Source organism: Pavona decussata, unplaced genomic scaffold, assembly GCF_977016875.1.
Source record: "Pavona decussata unplaced genomic scaffold, jaPavDecu1.1 SCAFFOLD_140, whole genome shotgun sequence".
NCBI lineage: Eukaryota > Metazoa > Cnidaria > Anthozoa > Scleractinia > Agariciidae > Pavona > Pavona decussata.
In genome coordinates this window covers 1946019-1962445 of record NW_028145553.1, presented here as the reverse complement: position 1 = coordinate 1962445, position 16427 = coordinate 1946019, and the positions used below count along the sequence as shown (strand labels likewise).

Here is a 16427-nt window from a genome sequence, read left to right as displayed (position 1 = left end):
AGGTCAAATCGAAAGAGAAAACGAAAAGGTTTTCTAGGGAGGTTTCTAACGGTAATGGTAATGCATTTATACACCGCATTTTCTATTCATATATATTCAAATGCGGTTTACATCAGCATATGTCCATCAGCGACCTCATCCTACCCACCCAACCCATGAAATCATGAAACAGCACAAAGACCAGACCAGCACACCGGGAACTCCATGCCCTACTCTTTGAGATTAGTGTCTGGGTTCTTTAACGTCCCACAGGGCTATGAACATTGAAGTGTTGTGAGACGGGGCCTACGGTTTATCGTCCTTATCCGAGAAGACTACAAAGTCTAACCATTTGCAGATGTCATTACAAAGGCAGCACTTTCTCTTCAGTTATTTAAAGACCCTGAGTGTTGGTCCGGCCGGGTTTGAACCCACGACCACCCGCACGGTAGTCCGATGCTCAATCAACTGAGCTAACCGGTCGGCGGTACTTCATCACCGTTTCATCACTTTCATCGTTTCATCGCTTCATCACCGTTTCATTCCATTTTGCACCGCTTTTTTATACGCCAAATATTAGATCACTTACAACTCATTAAATACTGCGGCTAAACCACTCTTCCCTTTGGGACAACAATTAAAGGCTTATATAAGGTACCAAACCCAGACAACGAGTCCGAACAGTCATCCCGGCAAATAAGTACTAATACATGATTTTGAATGTTGCTACGCTTTAATTTCCCTTGGTCTTTCCCGGACAAAAAGACATTTGACAACTTATGCAACATAGTGTAATTCTATAAGATGCAGTTGACCAGCTCTGTATGTGTATAACATTGACATGATTAAAAATACTGACCGAAAGTGATCTGTTTGCGTGAGTAACACCAAGTTTAGTATGCTAACTGATACTTAAGAAAATCCGACCTTAAGGTAGCCACTAACCCGATGACTTAACAGCTACCTTTGGGTCGGTAGTTTATATGATGAAAAAGGTTTTGGTATATAGTAACGCTATTAAGTTCGGTTGATTTTCACCGACGCTGCAACAACGGGTTGCAACATACTTCGTTTTATTTAAACAGGTGTATACACACAGTTACCGTTAAATTAAATTAGAAGAATAGTCGAAACAGTTAATGGTGGAAGGGGTGCTCGGACGAGTACTACATTCAGTGTCTGATAAAAGCACTGTAAAAGCTCCTCGACATGGCTACGCCGGGTCATGTACAACCATTCACATATTATAAGCTGTCTGCCGATTCGGCGTGATGATGTACTTTGGGAGGAAATAGGTATTTTTGTAACGTATTCGTTCTCAGAACTTGAAAACCTGACGACAAGTGTCCACAAGGCAGCTCCACCCTCTTACCACTGGGTCATGTATCTATGGTGCATCGGATGGACACAGAAACGAAAGGATTTGTTTAGGGGGCAACCTTTCGTTGCCAGACTAATTCAGTGTTTCGTTAAAGCCAGTTGAAAGGGTGGGAAAGAAATGTTATGATTTGGATTAAAAACAATGAATTTTCATACAAAGAGAGTTGTTGTCTAAGCTGGAATGATTTCAGACGAATGTTTTAAAACTTCATGAATAGCTTTCGTGTCCAAAGACAGAAATGATTTAAAATGCCTCAGAAGCGAGATTTTCATATCTATTTTTATTTCACTAGCCTTATAATTTGAAAGGTGCTCATAAATATGGCGAGGCTTTGGGGCAGTTAATGAGATGACGATATCAGCGAAAACACAATAATCGTTTTGCATTAAACTGAGGTAAGGTAAGGAGAAATTGATCGAGCACACTTAATCCACTGGATGAAGTTGCCTAAGAAGTAAATTGAAACTTTTGCTTGAATAGACAGAAACATTGTTTTTATTGCGTTTCCCAGAATCGTACCATGAATATTGCTATTCAACAGCATGTCTTAACTTATTCAATATTGTATTTTTTGTGTCTGTCAACAAAGTTTTGTTTTGACGTTCTAGCTGACCGAACAAAACTGAAAACCAATGGGAAGAAAGTAAAGGACAAATTACTGCAAACACAAGAGCTAAAACATTACATCATCATGTAATTCGGCACCGATAATCAATACAGAAGCTTGTGACTGATCAAAGCATTGACCACCAGTGACGCAACTAAATCCGCTTTTCCGAGAAAGCAAAACATTTCTTAGAAACAGGAACCAAGATAGTGTATGAAAACCTTTCTGGTTAAAAATGGCACAATCTTCGTTACCTTGTCAGTTACAAAGCTGTTAAGCGACAGTCGCTTGTGATAATCGCTGAGGTGTTGATCAGCCTTTATACAAGCATTCTGGACGGAAGAAACCGCTTCTACTGACACTTAATCCTTTTATAATGGCATCTTCATCATCATCTTGTGGCGCAATCGGGTCCTTCGCTTATGACGCGTCCGAAGAAAAAACGAATGGCACAAGATTGGCTCGGTTAATGTTCGATGGTGGAACATACGTTCTAAGGTTTCTTCTTTCCTGCATTCCTCCTAGCAAAACACTGGGGGAGGTGCTGCAGAAGAACCTTCTGACGCTGAAACATTTGACATTACGCTGTTACATTTGTTGATCCGAGAACTTTGCAATTTACCGGCGCCTATAACACTGAGGATGGCGCACGATGCCTGCCGAGGACGACAAAAGCTTACAAGCAAACATCACCAGAATTAAATGCTTTAGAAACGAGCTGTGCCATAGTCATTCAACCGGCATTCCTAATAGCGAATTTGGGGACAAATGGAACAAAATATCTTCGTCCTTAGAGGCAATCGAGGTTGACATCTACCGAAAGAAAATTCAAAGCCTCAAGAACGATCCTATCGATCACGATACTCGTCGAACGGTCGAGGAACAAGTCGAACGGTGGCGGATATTTCAACAACAGCATGAGGATGAGCTCAGTGGTGAGCTTTGCAGCTATCTTCCAGTCAAAATACCAGACAAAGGTATAATCGGTCGCTCCAAAGAGTTAAGGCAAGTCCAAGAATACATCCAAAGCGAAGCCGTCTCCGTTGTGCTGATAACTGGGGGAAACCAGGATTTGGAAAAACAACTGTGGCAAAAGCAGTGGCTCACGAACTGGCGAAACCAGAAAACCGCAAAACTGTAATATTTTGCAGTCTTATATCAAAGAAAACGTTCACCGAAGTAGCCACTAAGATGATTCACTCATGTGGCAAGATCCCCACACAATTACCAGAGAAACCAGATCAGTGGCTCAAAGAATGGAGTCATCAGATCCAAAAGCAAGTTACATTTGTTGTTGACAATGCAAATAGTGTCCTTGAGTCGGAACTGGATCGAAAATCGTTCTTAAGACTACTCTGTACGATGAGAAGCCTATCGAAGCAGAAGGTGACGTTTGTGATTACTTCCAGAAAAACATTTCAAGATCCGGATCTGCCATCAAAAGATGTAAGACTTGATCGGTTATCACCTGAAGAGGCGAAGAAAATCCTCATCTCTCGCGTCAATGATGAAGAGATCAGAAAGAAGCTTTGCAAGACACAGAAGATAGTTGATCTATGCGGTTGTGTCCCTTTGGCGCTTTGCATCGTTGGGTCTCTCCTTTCAGACTACACCGAAGAGAAGCTCATTAAACACCTTGAGCATGAGCCCATGACCATTCTGCAAGATGATGGTGAATCATTCCAAATGGCGATCAAGACGTCTTTTCACCTCTTGACAAAAGCTGAACAAGACGCGTTGGTTGTTATGTCCATGTTTCCGGGATCACTTGACGTTGATGCTGCAGAGGCCGTTTTAACAGCCTATTTGGATCCCGGGATTCTACCTATTTCGACCTTGCGCTCTTTGAAGAACAAATCGCTTGTTGAACAGATACATTCTCGTAGATACCAGTTGCATCCACTTATCCGTGCTTTTGCAAAGAAGATTGGCCACACTGAAAATTCTCAACTTTTATTTGAAGGAGAAAAACTAGCCTGTGTACACTTTATGTTCCGTCTTTATGAAAATGCACAGAGGTTCTGGGTCAAAGGCACCTGCAAAGCAGCTATCGATTCTTTCAGTTTCGGACAGACACAACTTTGAGCATTTCCTTCAAGTGTACTCTGAAGGAATGGAAGACCAGGACCAGAAGATCGTAGACGGTTGCCAAAAGATCCTAGATGATCCTCCCCAAAAGTGTATGTTCATAGAAAAGTGCATTCAGCCGCAGTTTTATATTCATTTCTTGGAGAGGCTGTTAAAGTATTCCAAGTCAGTCATCCAGACAGTGCACGAAGTGGAACTTTTGTGCCTACTTGGACATGAAATGAGAAAAAAAAAGGTGAAAAAGAAAAGTACAACGATTACATGGAGGAGGTCAGTCATCTTTACTCAGAGAATGAAACTAAATTTGAGACCAACGCTCTGTCGCAAGTGATTTACCTTCATAGTCGGGCCCGTTTCATCTCAGAGAAAAACATACGATATGACTTACGACCTAAAAAGTTGTATGAATCCGCACTTAGAATCTGCGAGGAAAAAATTCCTGACCATCCCGAAACTGCGGCAACCTTGTTATTTGCTGGTAGAAATGCAAAACGCCGCAAGAAGAACAATGAAGCGAGTACAAAATTCGAGCAAGCGCTTACCCTGTTTAAGGAACGCCTTGGTGATCATTTCATGACTGCTCAATGCCTTAAAGACATTGCGGACTTCATTTTCTTTACTGAGAAGAAAGATGGCACCGGCTTGGATAAATGTCTAGAGTATTACAAAATGGCAATGGAGAAACTGGGAATGAATGATCAAAAGGAAAGCATTCTTTTTCTAAAAAACTATGGTGCTTATCAGATGTACAAAGGTAACTTTAGAGAAGCAAAAAAGTTGCTTGAAAAAGTAGAACGCGTTGCTGAGAGAGAGCTAGACAAAGATCACAAGTGGAAAGTCATGGTGTATACCCAACAGGCTCTCTTGTACCGCCGTGAAGAGGTAAATGAACAGGAACTGGAAGCATCGATTAAAGAAGAATTACTGAACCAAATGGAAGCCTCGCTTAAAAAAGGCCTCGATATGTGTTACAGACTTAATGATGGCAATCGAACCTTTGCACACTTAGGCAACAAACATTTCATCCAAGAAGTTCTAAATCTTTATCCAGAAAGGTTTCCAGAGCAGCAGTACCCTCGGATGCTGATCATGACAGTTTCGCCTATATATAAGCCACGGCGAAAGACTTCCAGACATGAATTCTTAAAATTTTATCATGCCTTTTGCGGAGAACTGCCGCAGAATCGGACCTTTGTTGGAACATTAGCGAAGGTATCAAATAAAACTAGAATTATAACCAAAATGAAATGTCAAAAGAAGGACGCAAGGTACCTCACCAAAGAATTGATTTCTTTGTTTTATCTTAGCGAAACATTGATTATGCATTAACAAGACATTTCCTACTTTGATTTGCATTGCTATTAGTAAGTGAAATTCCTTTCATTGTACGCCGGAGCTTTTTAGTTATACTTCGATTATAATCTAGTTGTAATCAACCCGTAATGTGAAAAGCAATTTAGGCTAAACGTTCCAACATTGTTGTCCAATATTTGGTGATGCACCGGAAGGTGTGGTAATCCATCCAAGCTGACTGGTGTAAGATCCTGAACAATTTCCGTGGGCGGTGTTAAGTCAAGTGTAGTCGCTGGTTGGTCACAGCTATTTCTATCCAAAGGCACTTTTATACTTGCTATTTTTGTCGCAGTTTTTTTTTTAACGCAGGTTCAATTCGCGTTTGTATTGACTGGCGGCGATTTGAGCGCGATTTGACGCCACGATGTCGCAGGATTTTCAATGATGTTCGAAACTTGCTACAAATTTGCATAGTTTCATAGAAACCTTTCCACGATATTGCGCTGGGATCGCAGCTGCTTTATACGTACGATTTGAGGTTTCAACCTTGTGCGAGAAAAATGCAGTAATGACCGACAAAGGTCACATCAGATTAAAAGTCGCACTTGAATTGTAAACTGTTCTTAACAAACGTCGGACGTGTTGTAGTGTGTTAATAATGCCGGTTACGTTAGGACGTTTGGCCTCGGCTTTAAGATACCCGCAAATTAATTACAATGACGTGATCAGGCCTCATGATTCTAGAGACTGGTTTTCGAAGGGTAGCCCCAGGGTCATTTATTAATTAAAAACGTTTTGCTGGATGCATTAATACTTGCGGAATGATTAATGTCTGTCACTCGCCGTACCGCCTCGACGACGTCAGGCTAATTTGGCTTCCGTTTAATTTCTCGGAAAAGGAGCCTTAGAACTGGCATTCTAAATTCTATTACCACTGGGCCATCTTGTGTTTGTCCGCTACTCACCAAAACACTTTGCAAAATATTGTTGACCAGTCACTGGACTCTAGACTCTCTGATCACATGCTTCGGTACTCTAATCACAAACTCCACAAGCCCAATTAAAATGCGAGTTTTGCACTGTCATTGTGTAGAATATACATATAATGTAAAGGTCAAATCGAAAGAGAAAACGAAAAGGTTTGCTAAGGGGGTTTCTTCATCACCGTTTCATTCCATTTTGTACAGCTTTTTATACACCAAATATTAGATCACTTACAACCCATTAAAAGACTGAGGCTCAAATACTCTTCCCTTTGGGACAGTAAATACCTAGAAGGCTTAATATATAAACATAAGGTATCAAACCCAGGCGTTGAGTCCGAACAGTTATCCCGGCAGCGAATTACTGATACATCATTTTGAATGTTGCTGCGGTTTAATTTGACTTCGTCTTTCCCGGAAAAAAGTGATTTGACAACTTATGCAACCTAGTGTAATTCTATGTGTCCGATCGAAAGTGAAAAGGGACCTTTTAATTTTATCTCCGTACAAAAATCTCACAACACTTGCCTGATTTGCATCCTTCAACCTGTAGTTATAAGGTGGGAAAGGAACCCTCTGCTTTGGTTAAGTAAAACATTAAGAAAGTGGATTTTGAAGTATTTTTCCTGACATTGCTGCTTATCATTTAGCCCGGTTCAAACACTAATAGGAGTTTACTTGAGCCGAACCTAATGTGAATGGGAAAAGCTATTGTTTTTGCTAATTTGAACATAGGTTCAGCACGTATAAAGTTCGACGTTTGAATCGGCCCTCAGACCACTTAATCGAAAACTCTTGCTTTGACAGATAGTTATTTTTTGCAACCGGAGGAAAGGAAGAAACAATGCACGAGGAACACATTGGTACATGAAGCTCTGATTCGCTTACGAGAAGCGTTGTTTTGATTTGTGTTTTCCCAAAATCTTTTTTTTTTCGTGCAGCAGATATTTCTAATGAACACGCCGCAGGGAAGTACGCAGAGGACTTTGTTTGTCTGTTAACTCAGCTAACTCAAGGTTTATACGTTGAAGTTATTTAAGCGAAATATAGAATAGAAATAAAAATAATGTAAATAAAAGTTAAAACAAGAAAAGACTTGTAGAAAAGCCGGTAAATGTGAGACAAAAAACAGAGGTAAAAAAAACCCCTTACGTCATACCATCACTTTCGAAATTTTTTAGCCAAAGATGCATTTTTTCAAGCTTTTCTCACGTCATCGTTTAATAACGACAATCGTGAAAAACAAAATCTTGATATTGGCTAAAGCATTGCAGCTAGCTTCTAATTTAACTCGTGATTCCAGGCGGAACGGAAACATTTTACAGAAACTGGTCGCCAATGTTTAGACTTGAGATGTTCCTGAGCAGAACAAGGTGTCCCTTAGCACAGTTTCCAGTTTGATGACTGAAACTGCCGCTGGTTGAACGTAGCTAGGTGAGTGCTGAATTGCATCATGAAATTATTCAGTTGCATTAAATCACTCTTGCGTTTAGTGGAATTTGTGCTCTGCACTGTCAAGTTGTGTTGTGCGCAAACATCCCATCGTTTGGAGCGATCGCGTATCGATATTTTCTGAAAACAGCCGATCCGTATTAAAGTTTTAGTGTGTCTTTACTTCATGTCAAATAATGCGCTTAGTTACTCGGTTGTGGTTTTACTCGATGGTACTAGACGCTGGAGTGACCCACTAAACGGGATCAGTTGACTTCAAAGCAACTTTGAGTTTGTCACAAAATAAGTTTGTCTGCAAATGTCCAGTTTAAAGGAATTTGTATTCAGCGAGATAAAAGCAAACTGAAGCGTCGCCTTAAAGGAAAATTTGGCGGAAAAATTAACACAAGAGACAGCAAAAATGTAATTTGCGTTGCACCAAAACATTCCTCACGATTCTTGAATTTGACAGTTCCCGATCTCCAGTTTCAGTTCCGAAATTATTTCAAGTCACACTCAGCTTTAATGCGTCTTGTTCCCTAAATAGTATAACTTATTTTTCTACGAAGACCGAGCAACGAAAGTTTGTACATTGCGTTACGCTGAAACACTAATCTTGTCTTCCGCGAAATGCAACCCAGTATTCATAAACACCAGTGGAAGTCTTATTGTATCACGAAAAGCGGAGATTCTTTTGCTTTTGATGGAACAAATCTGATATGGTAAACACCCGCGTTAAAGAAACAGCGGATCAAGAATCTCAGGAACCTCCAGGCGGAAAATTGGCCAATAAAGCACCTGATGTATAACAACCGATTCAGGCTGACAAGTGAAACAGGTTCTCGATACGAAAAATTATATAAGATTAGATGACACTGGGTCAGATCCAAGATGTGTGTGCTGGACCATTTCAAAAACAAAACTATTTAATGCACTTTATTTAATTTATTCATTTATACAGTAGTTTGATTAATAAGTGTTTAGTGTGATAACTAGACCTGTCAGAGTCAATCATTCACTAACAAGACGCCTGAAGGCGTTCACGCGTGATGTTTCGATCGATGTAATCAATATGATCTTTTCTCTTCGCTTTGAACTTGATACCATTAGATAATCTGTCCATCAAGGCGTAATTTCTTCGCCGTGGACTCTCCAATTCCCGCCTTTTAATAGCTTTGATGGTTGACAGTTAACGGTTCACTACGGGAAATTGCTTCCATGAGTAAAAGTTAATATTAACGTTATTTTTTAACTTTAAAAATTGTGTCCTAGAGGTTGTTTTGTGGTCAGAAACACGTTAAGTAAATCATTAATATTTTGTAACCGGTACCAGACGGAAGTTAGTTGTGATGTCAGTTTAGACGCAAATTGAGTGAAAAAGACCATAAAATGAGTATGTTTGGGAGCCTGGAAACAATTGAAACGATTCTTTGAGAGCCAGAAGTCCGGGATGAGCGGCTGAAATAGTAATATTTGAAAGGCCATGAAACCGTTCGACGGCTAATAAGTACTGCTTTTTTTAGGGTTGACGTTTAAATTTTAGGCTGTTTGACGGCTGTCGGTAAACCCATTGAGATCCTCTTTGAACTGCCGAGCTCGAGTACTTCTTAGAAGTTATTCTTTCGATTTACCGCTTCAAAAGGTTTGGTTTTCTTCTTGAAAAACGTGAACAACATGGCAGCCATTTTGACTGACTGATTGGATCTTTTACGCGTAGGACAAAAGCCTTCCTTTCTGGGCGCCACTAAGACCTAACAATATACGTGCAGATAATATATTCCGATTGGTCAGCGTTTACAGAAGACAATTACAACAATAGAGGACAAAAATTTCCCTTCCGGGGGAGATTACGGTTTTTATTCCAGGTTTAATCTGAATTAGAAGACATTACAACTTGTGACTACGATGAAGAAAAAAAGATACTCGTCCGAAACCTTGACGCATTCTGCCACAGGCATCCTGCGTAATATAAGCAAATTTTCAGTAGATACTATACAACATTTCCGGAAACAGGAGCATTGCCAGAAACAATTTTAGGAACCCCTCCAGGTCGATTATTCACTACGCATTCTATAAACATATCGGCCTGAAACATAAAATCACAGGGGTTTTTTTATATATATGTGGGTGTTTTCTGTATTTGAAGCACGAATGAAATAAATATGTCAACACTGCACTATCCGACATCAGTTGCCAAGAAAAGGTGTCATTGTTTATGCTGGCGCTTATGATTGGATTCTTTAAGGCCAGCAAGACCATATAAAGATCTACATTTTACAATTTACCGCTGTAATTACTATTTCTGGTTTGGAAATCATCATATGCCAGAATCGATTGGAGCAAGATTTACGAAAAATTATGGCGTGTTTTGCATAATTTAGACGCTTATGACATGAACCTGCACTTATTGTAGACAGAATATCTCCTCTGCGATATGTTTGTTTGCTACCAAACTTGGCAGGCTTCAAATATCCTAAGAAAGAAAGTTTTTAGCGCAGCCAGTCCACCACAAGTTGTTCGATACCGGTTGGAACCATGGCCCGACCTAGTGAGTGACATTTTCGTTCATTACGATAACTCGTTCATTGCGTATGCAAAATGAACGAGTTAAAAAAGATACTGGGAAATGTGGTCCGTTTTGTATTACCTGCAAGACATAAGGACCGTAATGTCTCAAATTTTGGACCATTTTGCAATAGCAACATTGCATGATGTTGCATGTCTCATTGCGGTTGATTGCGTACAGTAGGATTTAAGCTAAAGCCAATGGCCGAGATCGTCAATGGCAAGCTGTTTATAAGTGCAATCTTGTGTGCACCGTTGGACAGGAGTGCAGGTTTTTGGGTGGGCGATAGATTTGTTTGTCTGAGACAGCAGCTTCCATTCGCATAACGCAGAGGGTTTGATGTGATTTTTTACTGGCTCCAATCCTTCTCCAGTCTATTTTGCAAATCCAATGAAAAATCGGCTCTAGCTTGTCCAGAAATACGCTCACCGTTTGTTGTTAAGAATTTGATCCTAGCACCGTCTGACAAAGCCTAATCCAGATCAATCAGACAAGCTGAATTTATTCCACTTTATTAACCTGGAAGCTTAGAATTAACTGGCTAGAGCATTGCACCCTGAGCCTGCTATAACGAGCAAAACAAAGCAAACAAAGTGTTTTTGGGTGTTCAAAATAACCTACTATGCTAAAAATAGCACGGTCTTCGCTTCACGCCCAATTATAAGGCCTGTTAAACTTATATCGATAAGTCAGTCATAAAACTTTCTGCAAGAATTTCACAGCCATTTTTTTTTTGGCAGCCTAGACGAAAGACGACACAGTCTCTTGGCGAAAGTGCTTTCAAGGCATACCACTTCTACTGACGCATCTACTAAGCCAAAATGGCATCTTCTTCATCATCTGGAGCTGCAATCGGATCCTCCATCTATGACGTAACGGAAGAAAAAACGAATGGCACAAGACTGGCTCGATTACTGATTGATGGAGGAACATACGTTCTAAGAAGGTTTCTTCATTCCTGCATTTCTCCTCCCAAAACACTGGGGGACTTGCTGCAGACAAATATTCCAAAACTGCATTATTTAAAGTCGAAACGTGTGATTTTCCGCGATGATCAGTGGGAAAAGTTATTTCCTCCTTCGGGTGACCCACCAGACGCTGAAGCATTTGACATTACGCTGTTGCATTTGTTGATCCGAGAACTTTGCAATCTACCTGCGCCTATAACGGGATGGAACAATATGCCTGCTGATGACGACGAGAGCTTACCAGCATGCATTACTAGAATCAAATGCTTCAGAAACGAACTAAGCCACAGTCATTCCACCGGCATTCCTAAAAGTGAATTTGAAGACAAGTGGAACAAAATATCTTCGTCTTTAAAGGTAATCGGGCTTAAAGTTTACGAAAAGACAATCCAGAGGCTCAAGAATGATCCTATCGACCACGCTACTCGTCAAGCGGTGGAGGAAGAAGTGGAACAGTGGCAGTACTTGCAACAACAGGAAAAGGATGAGCCCATTTATGAACTTTGTAGCTATCTTCCAGACAAACTACCGGACGATCGTATGTTTGGTCGGTCACAAGAGATAGAACAAGTGAACGAATACCTCCAAAGCGAAGCTGTCTCGGTTGTGCTGATTTCTGGAGGACCAGGATTTGGAAAGACAACTGTGGCCAAGGCTGTGGCGCACGAGTTAGCGAGACCAGAAAACGGGAAAACTGTGTTATTTTGCAATCTTCTTTCAAAGAAAACGTTCAACGAAGTAGCCACTGAAATGATACACTCATGTGGCAAGAGGCTGACACAGCTTCCAGAGAATCCGGAACAATGGCTCAAAGAATGGAGCAAACAGATTCAAAGCGACGTCACATTTGTCCTCGACAATGCAGATGGTATCCTAGAGTCTGAAGATCGAAAGTCGTTCTTAAATATCTTAAGCGCCATAAGAAAGCTGTCGACCCAGAAAGTGACATTTGTGATCACTTCTCGAAAAAAACTGCAAGATTTTAATATCTTGGCATTGAAAGACGTCACACTTCAACCGTTATCACCGGAAGATGGGGAGAGAATCCTTGTCTCTCGAGTCAGCGATGAGGAGATCCGAAAGAAGCTATGCAAGACAGAGAAGATTGCTGAGCTGTGTGGTTATGTCCCTTTGGCGCTATGCATTGTCGGTTCGCTACTTGCAGATTACCCCGAGGAGAACCTTATTAAACACCTAGAGGAAGAACCCATGTCTGTTCTGGAAGACGAGGACGCATCATTCCAAACGGCGATCAAGACTTCTTTTGACTGTTTGTCTAAATCGGAACAAGATGCCTTGGTTCTTTTATCCGTGTTTCCGGCATCATTTGATTGCAATGCTGCTGAAGCCGTTATAAGGGCATGTTTGGATACTGGAGCTTTGCCAATCTCGATCTTGCGATCCTTGAAGAACAGGTCTCTGATTGAACAGCCACGTTCTCGCAGATATCAGTTGCATCCACTCGTCCGCGCATTTGCGAAGGAGATTGCCAAAAAGATGTCAGAACCCCCTCCTTTAGACAGTGGAGAAAAACTGGCCTGTGCGCACTTTATGTTTCGCATTAATCAAAATTCAAAGATGTACTGGGGCAAGAACACCTGTCGGGAATCCATCGAGTCGTTCAGCAATGACAGGGACAATTTTGAGTATTTCCTTCGAGTCTTCGCTGAAGGAATGGAAAATCATGATGCGCCGATCGCTGACAATGGCAAAATGTTTCTTCAAGATTCTCTCCAGGCTTGCCTGTACTTAGAAATGTGCCTTTCATCTTGGTTTTACGTTCAGTTTTTGGAACGTCTGTTGAAATCGTTCAGAGAAGGAGAATTTCAACACGTTCGCGTAGTGGAAATGATGTGCCTTCTTGGGCATGAAATGAGAAAAGTAGGCCAAAACGAAAAGTACAAAGATTATATGGAGGAGGCCAAAAGTCTTTATTCAGAGAATTCCTCTGAATTTGTTAGAAACTCGACTTCAGAAGTCTTTTACATAAACAGTTACGCGGATTATGTTGCAAAAAGAGGAGACTCTGCTAAAATCGACGACGTGGAGAATCTCAGTCAAACTGCCTTGAAAACCTGCGATGAGAAGTTGGAGATGGATCACCCAGAAAGGGCATCAACTCTTTTACTTGCAGGTCGATTTGCACAGCGAATGCGAAAACGTTCAGAGGCCGAGGAAAAATACAAAGAAGCATTGAGGCTATTTCTGGAACGCCTTGGTAATCATGTGAGGACCGTTAACACCCTGAAGGAAATTGGAGACTTTTTCTTGTCTAATGAGACTGAGGAGAATCTGGGCAAAGCCTTCATGTATTACAAACAGGCGGAGCAAATGATGCATGATATGGGAATGGAAAACAACCCACAAAATACCCTGATATTGAGGAACTATGGAGTCTGTGTTATGAAAGGAGGTAACTTTCCAGAGGCAATGGAATACCTCGAAAGAGCGTTGCTTGTGGCCGAGAGAGAGTTGGAAGCGGATCACATGTGGAAAGTCATGATCAAGAGTTCGCTATCCCTCGCACACGAGAAGATTGGAAACGTGGATGATGCCAAAGTTTTGATGAAAGAAGCACTTACGATGTGTTACAGATTGAAAAACCAAATTAAGATACTGGGAGTGAGAAACAGCAGAGAAATCTTGGAATTTCTAAATCGTCACAAAAAGGATTTCCCAGAGGCTGCATTCCCTCGTTAACGCCTTTGTTTTCATGCGCGGTTTTCGTTGCTGATTCGATTCCATTGACGTTGAGAAAATGGTAAAAAACAATTGAACGTGTAACAGATCCAATTTTTATTCTCCTAAGTTATTAGCTATAACTAGGCCTCTGTTGAACATCTTATACATAGCTTTGACGGCAATGAAAGGTACCTTCTCTTCTAAATATTTTCCAAAATTGGTCACGCGATCCTAACTTTGGAAAATACCCCGACTTGTACTCCCGTTTACTTCGTAGCTGACGATGGAAATGTGTGCTGAAATAAAATTACAACTACGCACAGACAGTCTGATGGCAAACAAAGAAATCTCCTGTCCGTATTATGGCAGTGATTTACTCCATCAATACGCATGGTGTTTAGGGATTCAATCACGGCGATGTTCCTCGAAGTGTATTTAGATATAGACCCGTAAGATACTTCCGTGATTCAGGGCCTCTTATTAACTGTATAAATTAAAAGCTTGTAGTCTCATAAAATAGAACAAAATTCAAGGTCATTTAATATCAAGAAACCGAGTAGTCCACAATAGAGGGGTTTTTAATTGAGTGTGGTAAAACCAAAACCAATTACTCTAGCCCTGAAAGGAAATATATGAGCCCGACGTCGAGGGTGGGAAAACAAGTGCCTGCAAGCATGGTTGGTTTACACAATTGGTTCAATCTGATCATGTAGCCAAACTATAGGCATCTTTGTAACTCTGTTTTTGGGCTTAATTCTGACGTCATAACTATGGCAACAGATCAGGTCTTAAAAAAAGGACCTGTATATTTCAGGTTTTGCAAGTTATCTCAAAAACTAAGTCGATGACCTGCCGTTTTTATTGCTTTGTTGGTAAGCCCTCTAAATTTTTTAACTCCCCTGACAATATGACGAAACGTAATTCAGCAATTCAAACAATTCTTTTTTTTTTTTTCATTTTTTTTTTGCATTATTTCACCGCCAGAAAATTCTACTGGATAAGTTTCTCCCTAACGTTTCAGTTTAAAGTGGTATACTAAATGTTGCATACATCAAGATAGATCTCCGCACAAAATTTCAAGAGAAAACCAATGCTTCCTGAGGTATTCTTTACGGTCCGGGCGATTTTACGCCACATTTCCACTTCAGTGTACTGCGCGGGCGGACGTTTCGTAGAAATTTTGATTCACTCTGCTCACGTGTGCACCTAGTTATGATGGACACAGCGGCAAAATGAGTGTGCATGCTCGTCACGCGTGAGCAATCTTACGCGGCAAAATGACGACATTTTTAAAATTCCCATTGTTTGTTTTCGTTTCACGGGGATAAGCCCAAATCAAAAAAGATAAGGTTGCCGCTTTCAGGAAAGGTTCCTTCGAACTCCCTCCATAACATATCTTATTCAACAAAAAAAATATTGTGGTAACAGGTGTGAATTTGGCGACTGAAGTGGAGCATTCGTAATCGATTCTCGCTTGAATCACAAATCTGCGCAGCATGTGCACTCATTTTGCCGCTGTGTTGTTATGATGTGGGTGAGTACGCGCACGCATATCAATAAATCCCTTTGAAGGCTCCTTAAGGGTGGCGCCTCCTTTTGCTACTGCGCATACGTCCTGCCCATCTCGGGATGGTCCGAGAACCTCTTATTTCTTAAGGACGACGCCTACTGCTACGTTTCAGATCCTTGCTAAGATCTGCTTTTCCTCATAGTCGTAAAAGGCGCAAAAATAACTCGTTGTTTGGAGGCACCGCCCTTTTAGCGATTTTACACGCTTTTTGGTAATCTTGGAAAAAAAACAATCGTAGCATTGGTGGCTTGGTTATATATGTTTTGTTCCTGAGTTTTTTAATCGAATTTTATTTGTTAGTACTAATTACTGTTTACGGTTACAGCAATAGACCAGTTGTGATGATTTTATTTTGAGTTTTGCGAAATAGTCTAATGAAGCATTCTTTTCGACTGTGACACTGAATAAAAAGGCTATGCTACAGTTAAGTCCGTTATTTTTCTGTCGTTTTGTCAGTGACATTGACACTGGAGGAAAAGCTGACTTTTCGTTGCCTTTGTATAATCATCAATGATTCAGTGTTCAGATCAGAAAAAGTTCTTGGTTATTGTTTTAAACAAGTAAGCTTCATTTTGCCGTGGTTCTGTATTCTCATAACGCACAAAGGACGTGAAAACGTGGTAAGAAGATCAGTCACGCTGCACGCCTGTGGGTCAGTTGTAGCGTACTTCTTTGTTCTCACCACGTCTTAACGTCATCGGTGTGCTATCAGAGTGCAGACGCACAGCAAAATGCAAGTAAATCTATTTGTTTATTGAACACTGTTTGAAATTCAATAATAAAATCAGTTTCATTGCTTGAGCATCCAAGCATGTTGTTATGGTCATGTTATTTGGCCAAGCTTGGGTTGTTATTTTAACGCTGGTAAGACAGTTTGAG

At 40.7% G+C, this 16427-nt stretch overlaps 2 protein-coding genes and 1 pseudogene across 6 annotated transcripts in view; all 3 read left to right on the top strand.

The window, feature by feature from the left end:
- LOC146466937 (uncharacterized) overlaps positions 1-15053 on the top strand; it is a 31609-nt gene extending 16556 nt beyond the window's left edge. For 3 of the 5 annotated variants that reach the window (XM_085126437.1, XM_085126436.1, XM_085126438.1), the window contains exon 2: positions 11069-15053. In XM_085126437.1, the coding sequence (XP_084982563.1) occupies positions 11150-13996 (2847 nt within the window). In that variant the 5' untranslated portion in view covers positions 11069-11149 and the 3' untranslated portion in view covers positions 13997-15053. Of the gene's footprint in view, positions 1-7597; positions 7766-11068 lie in introns of those variants that run through there. The other 2 variants (XM_085126434.1, XM_085126433.1) reach the window with 2 other exon arrangements.
- LOC146466932 (uncharacterized) overlaps positions 1-16427 on the top strand; it is an 81416-nt gene that overhangs the window by 18315 nt on the left and 46674 nt on the right. The window lies entirely within an intron of this gene.
- Positions 1955-6433, top strand: LOC146466938 (uncharacterized; annotated as a pseudogene).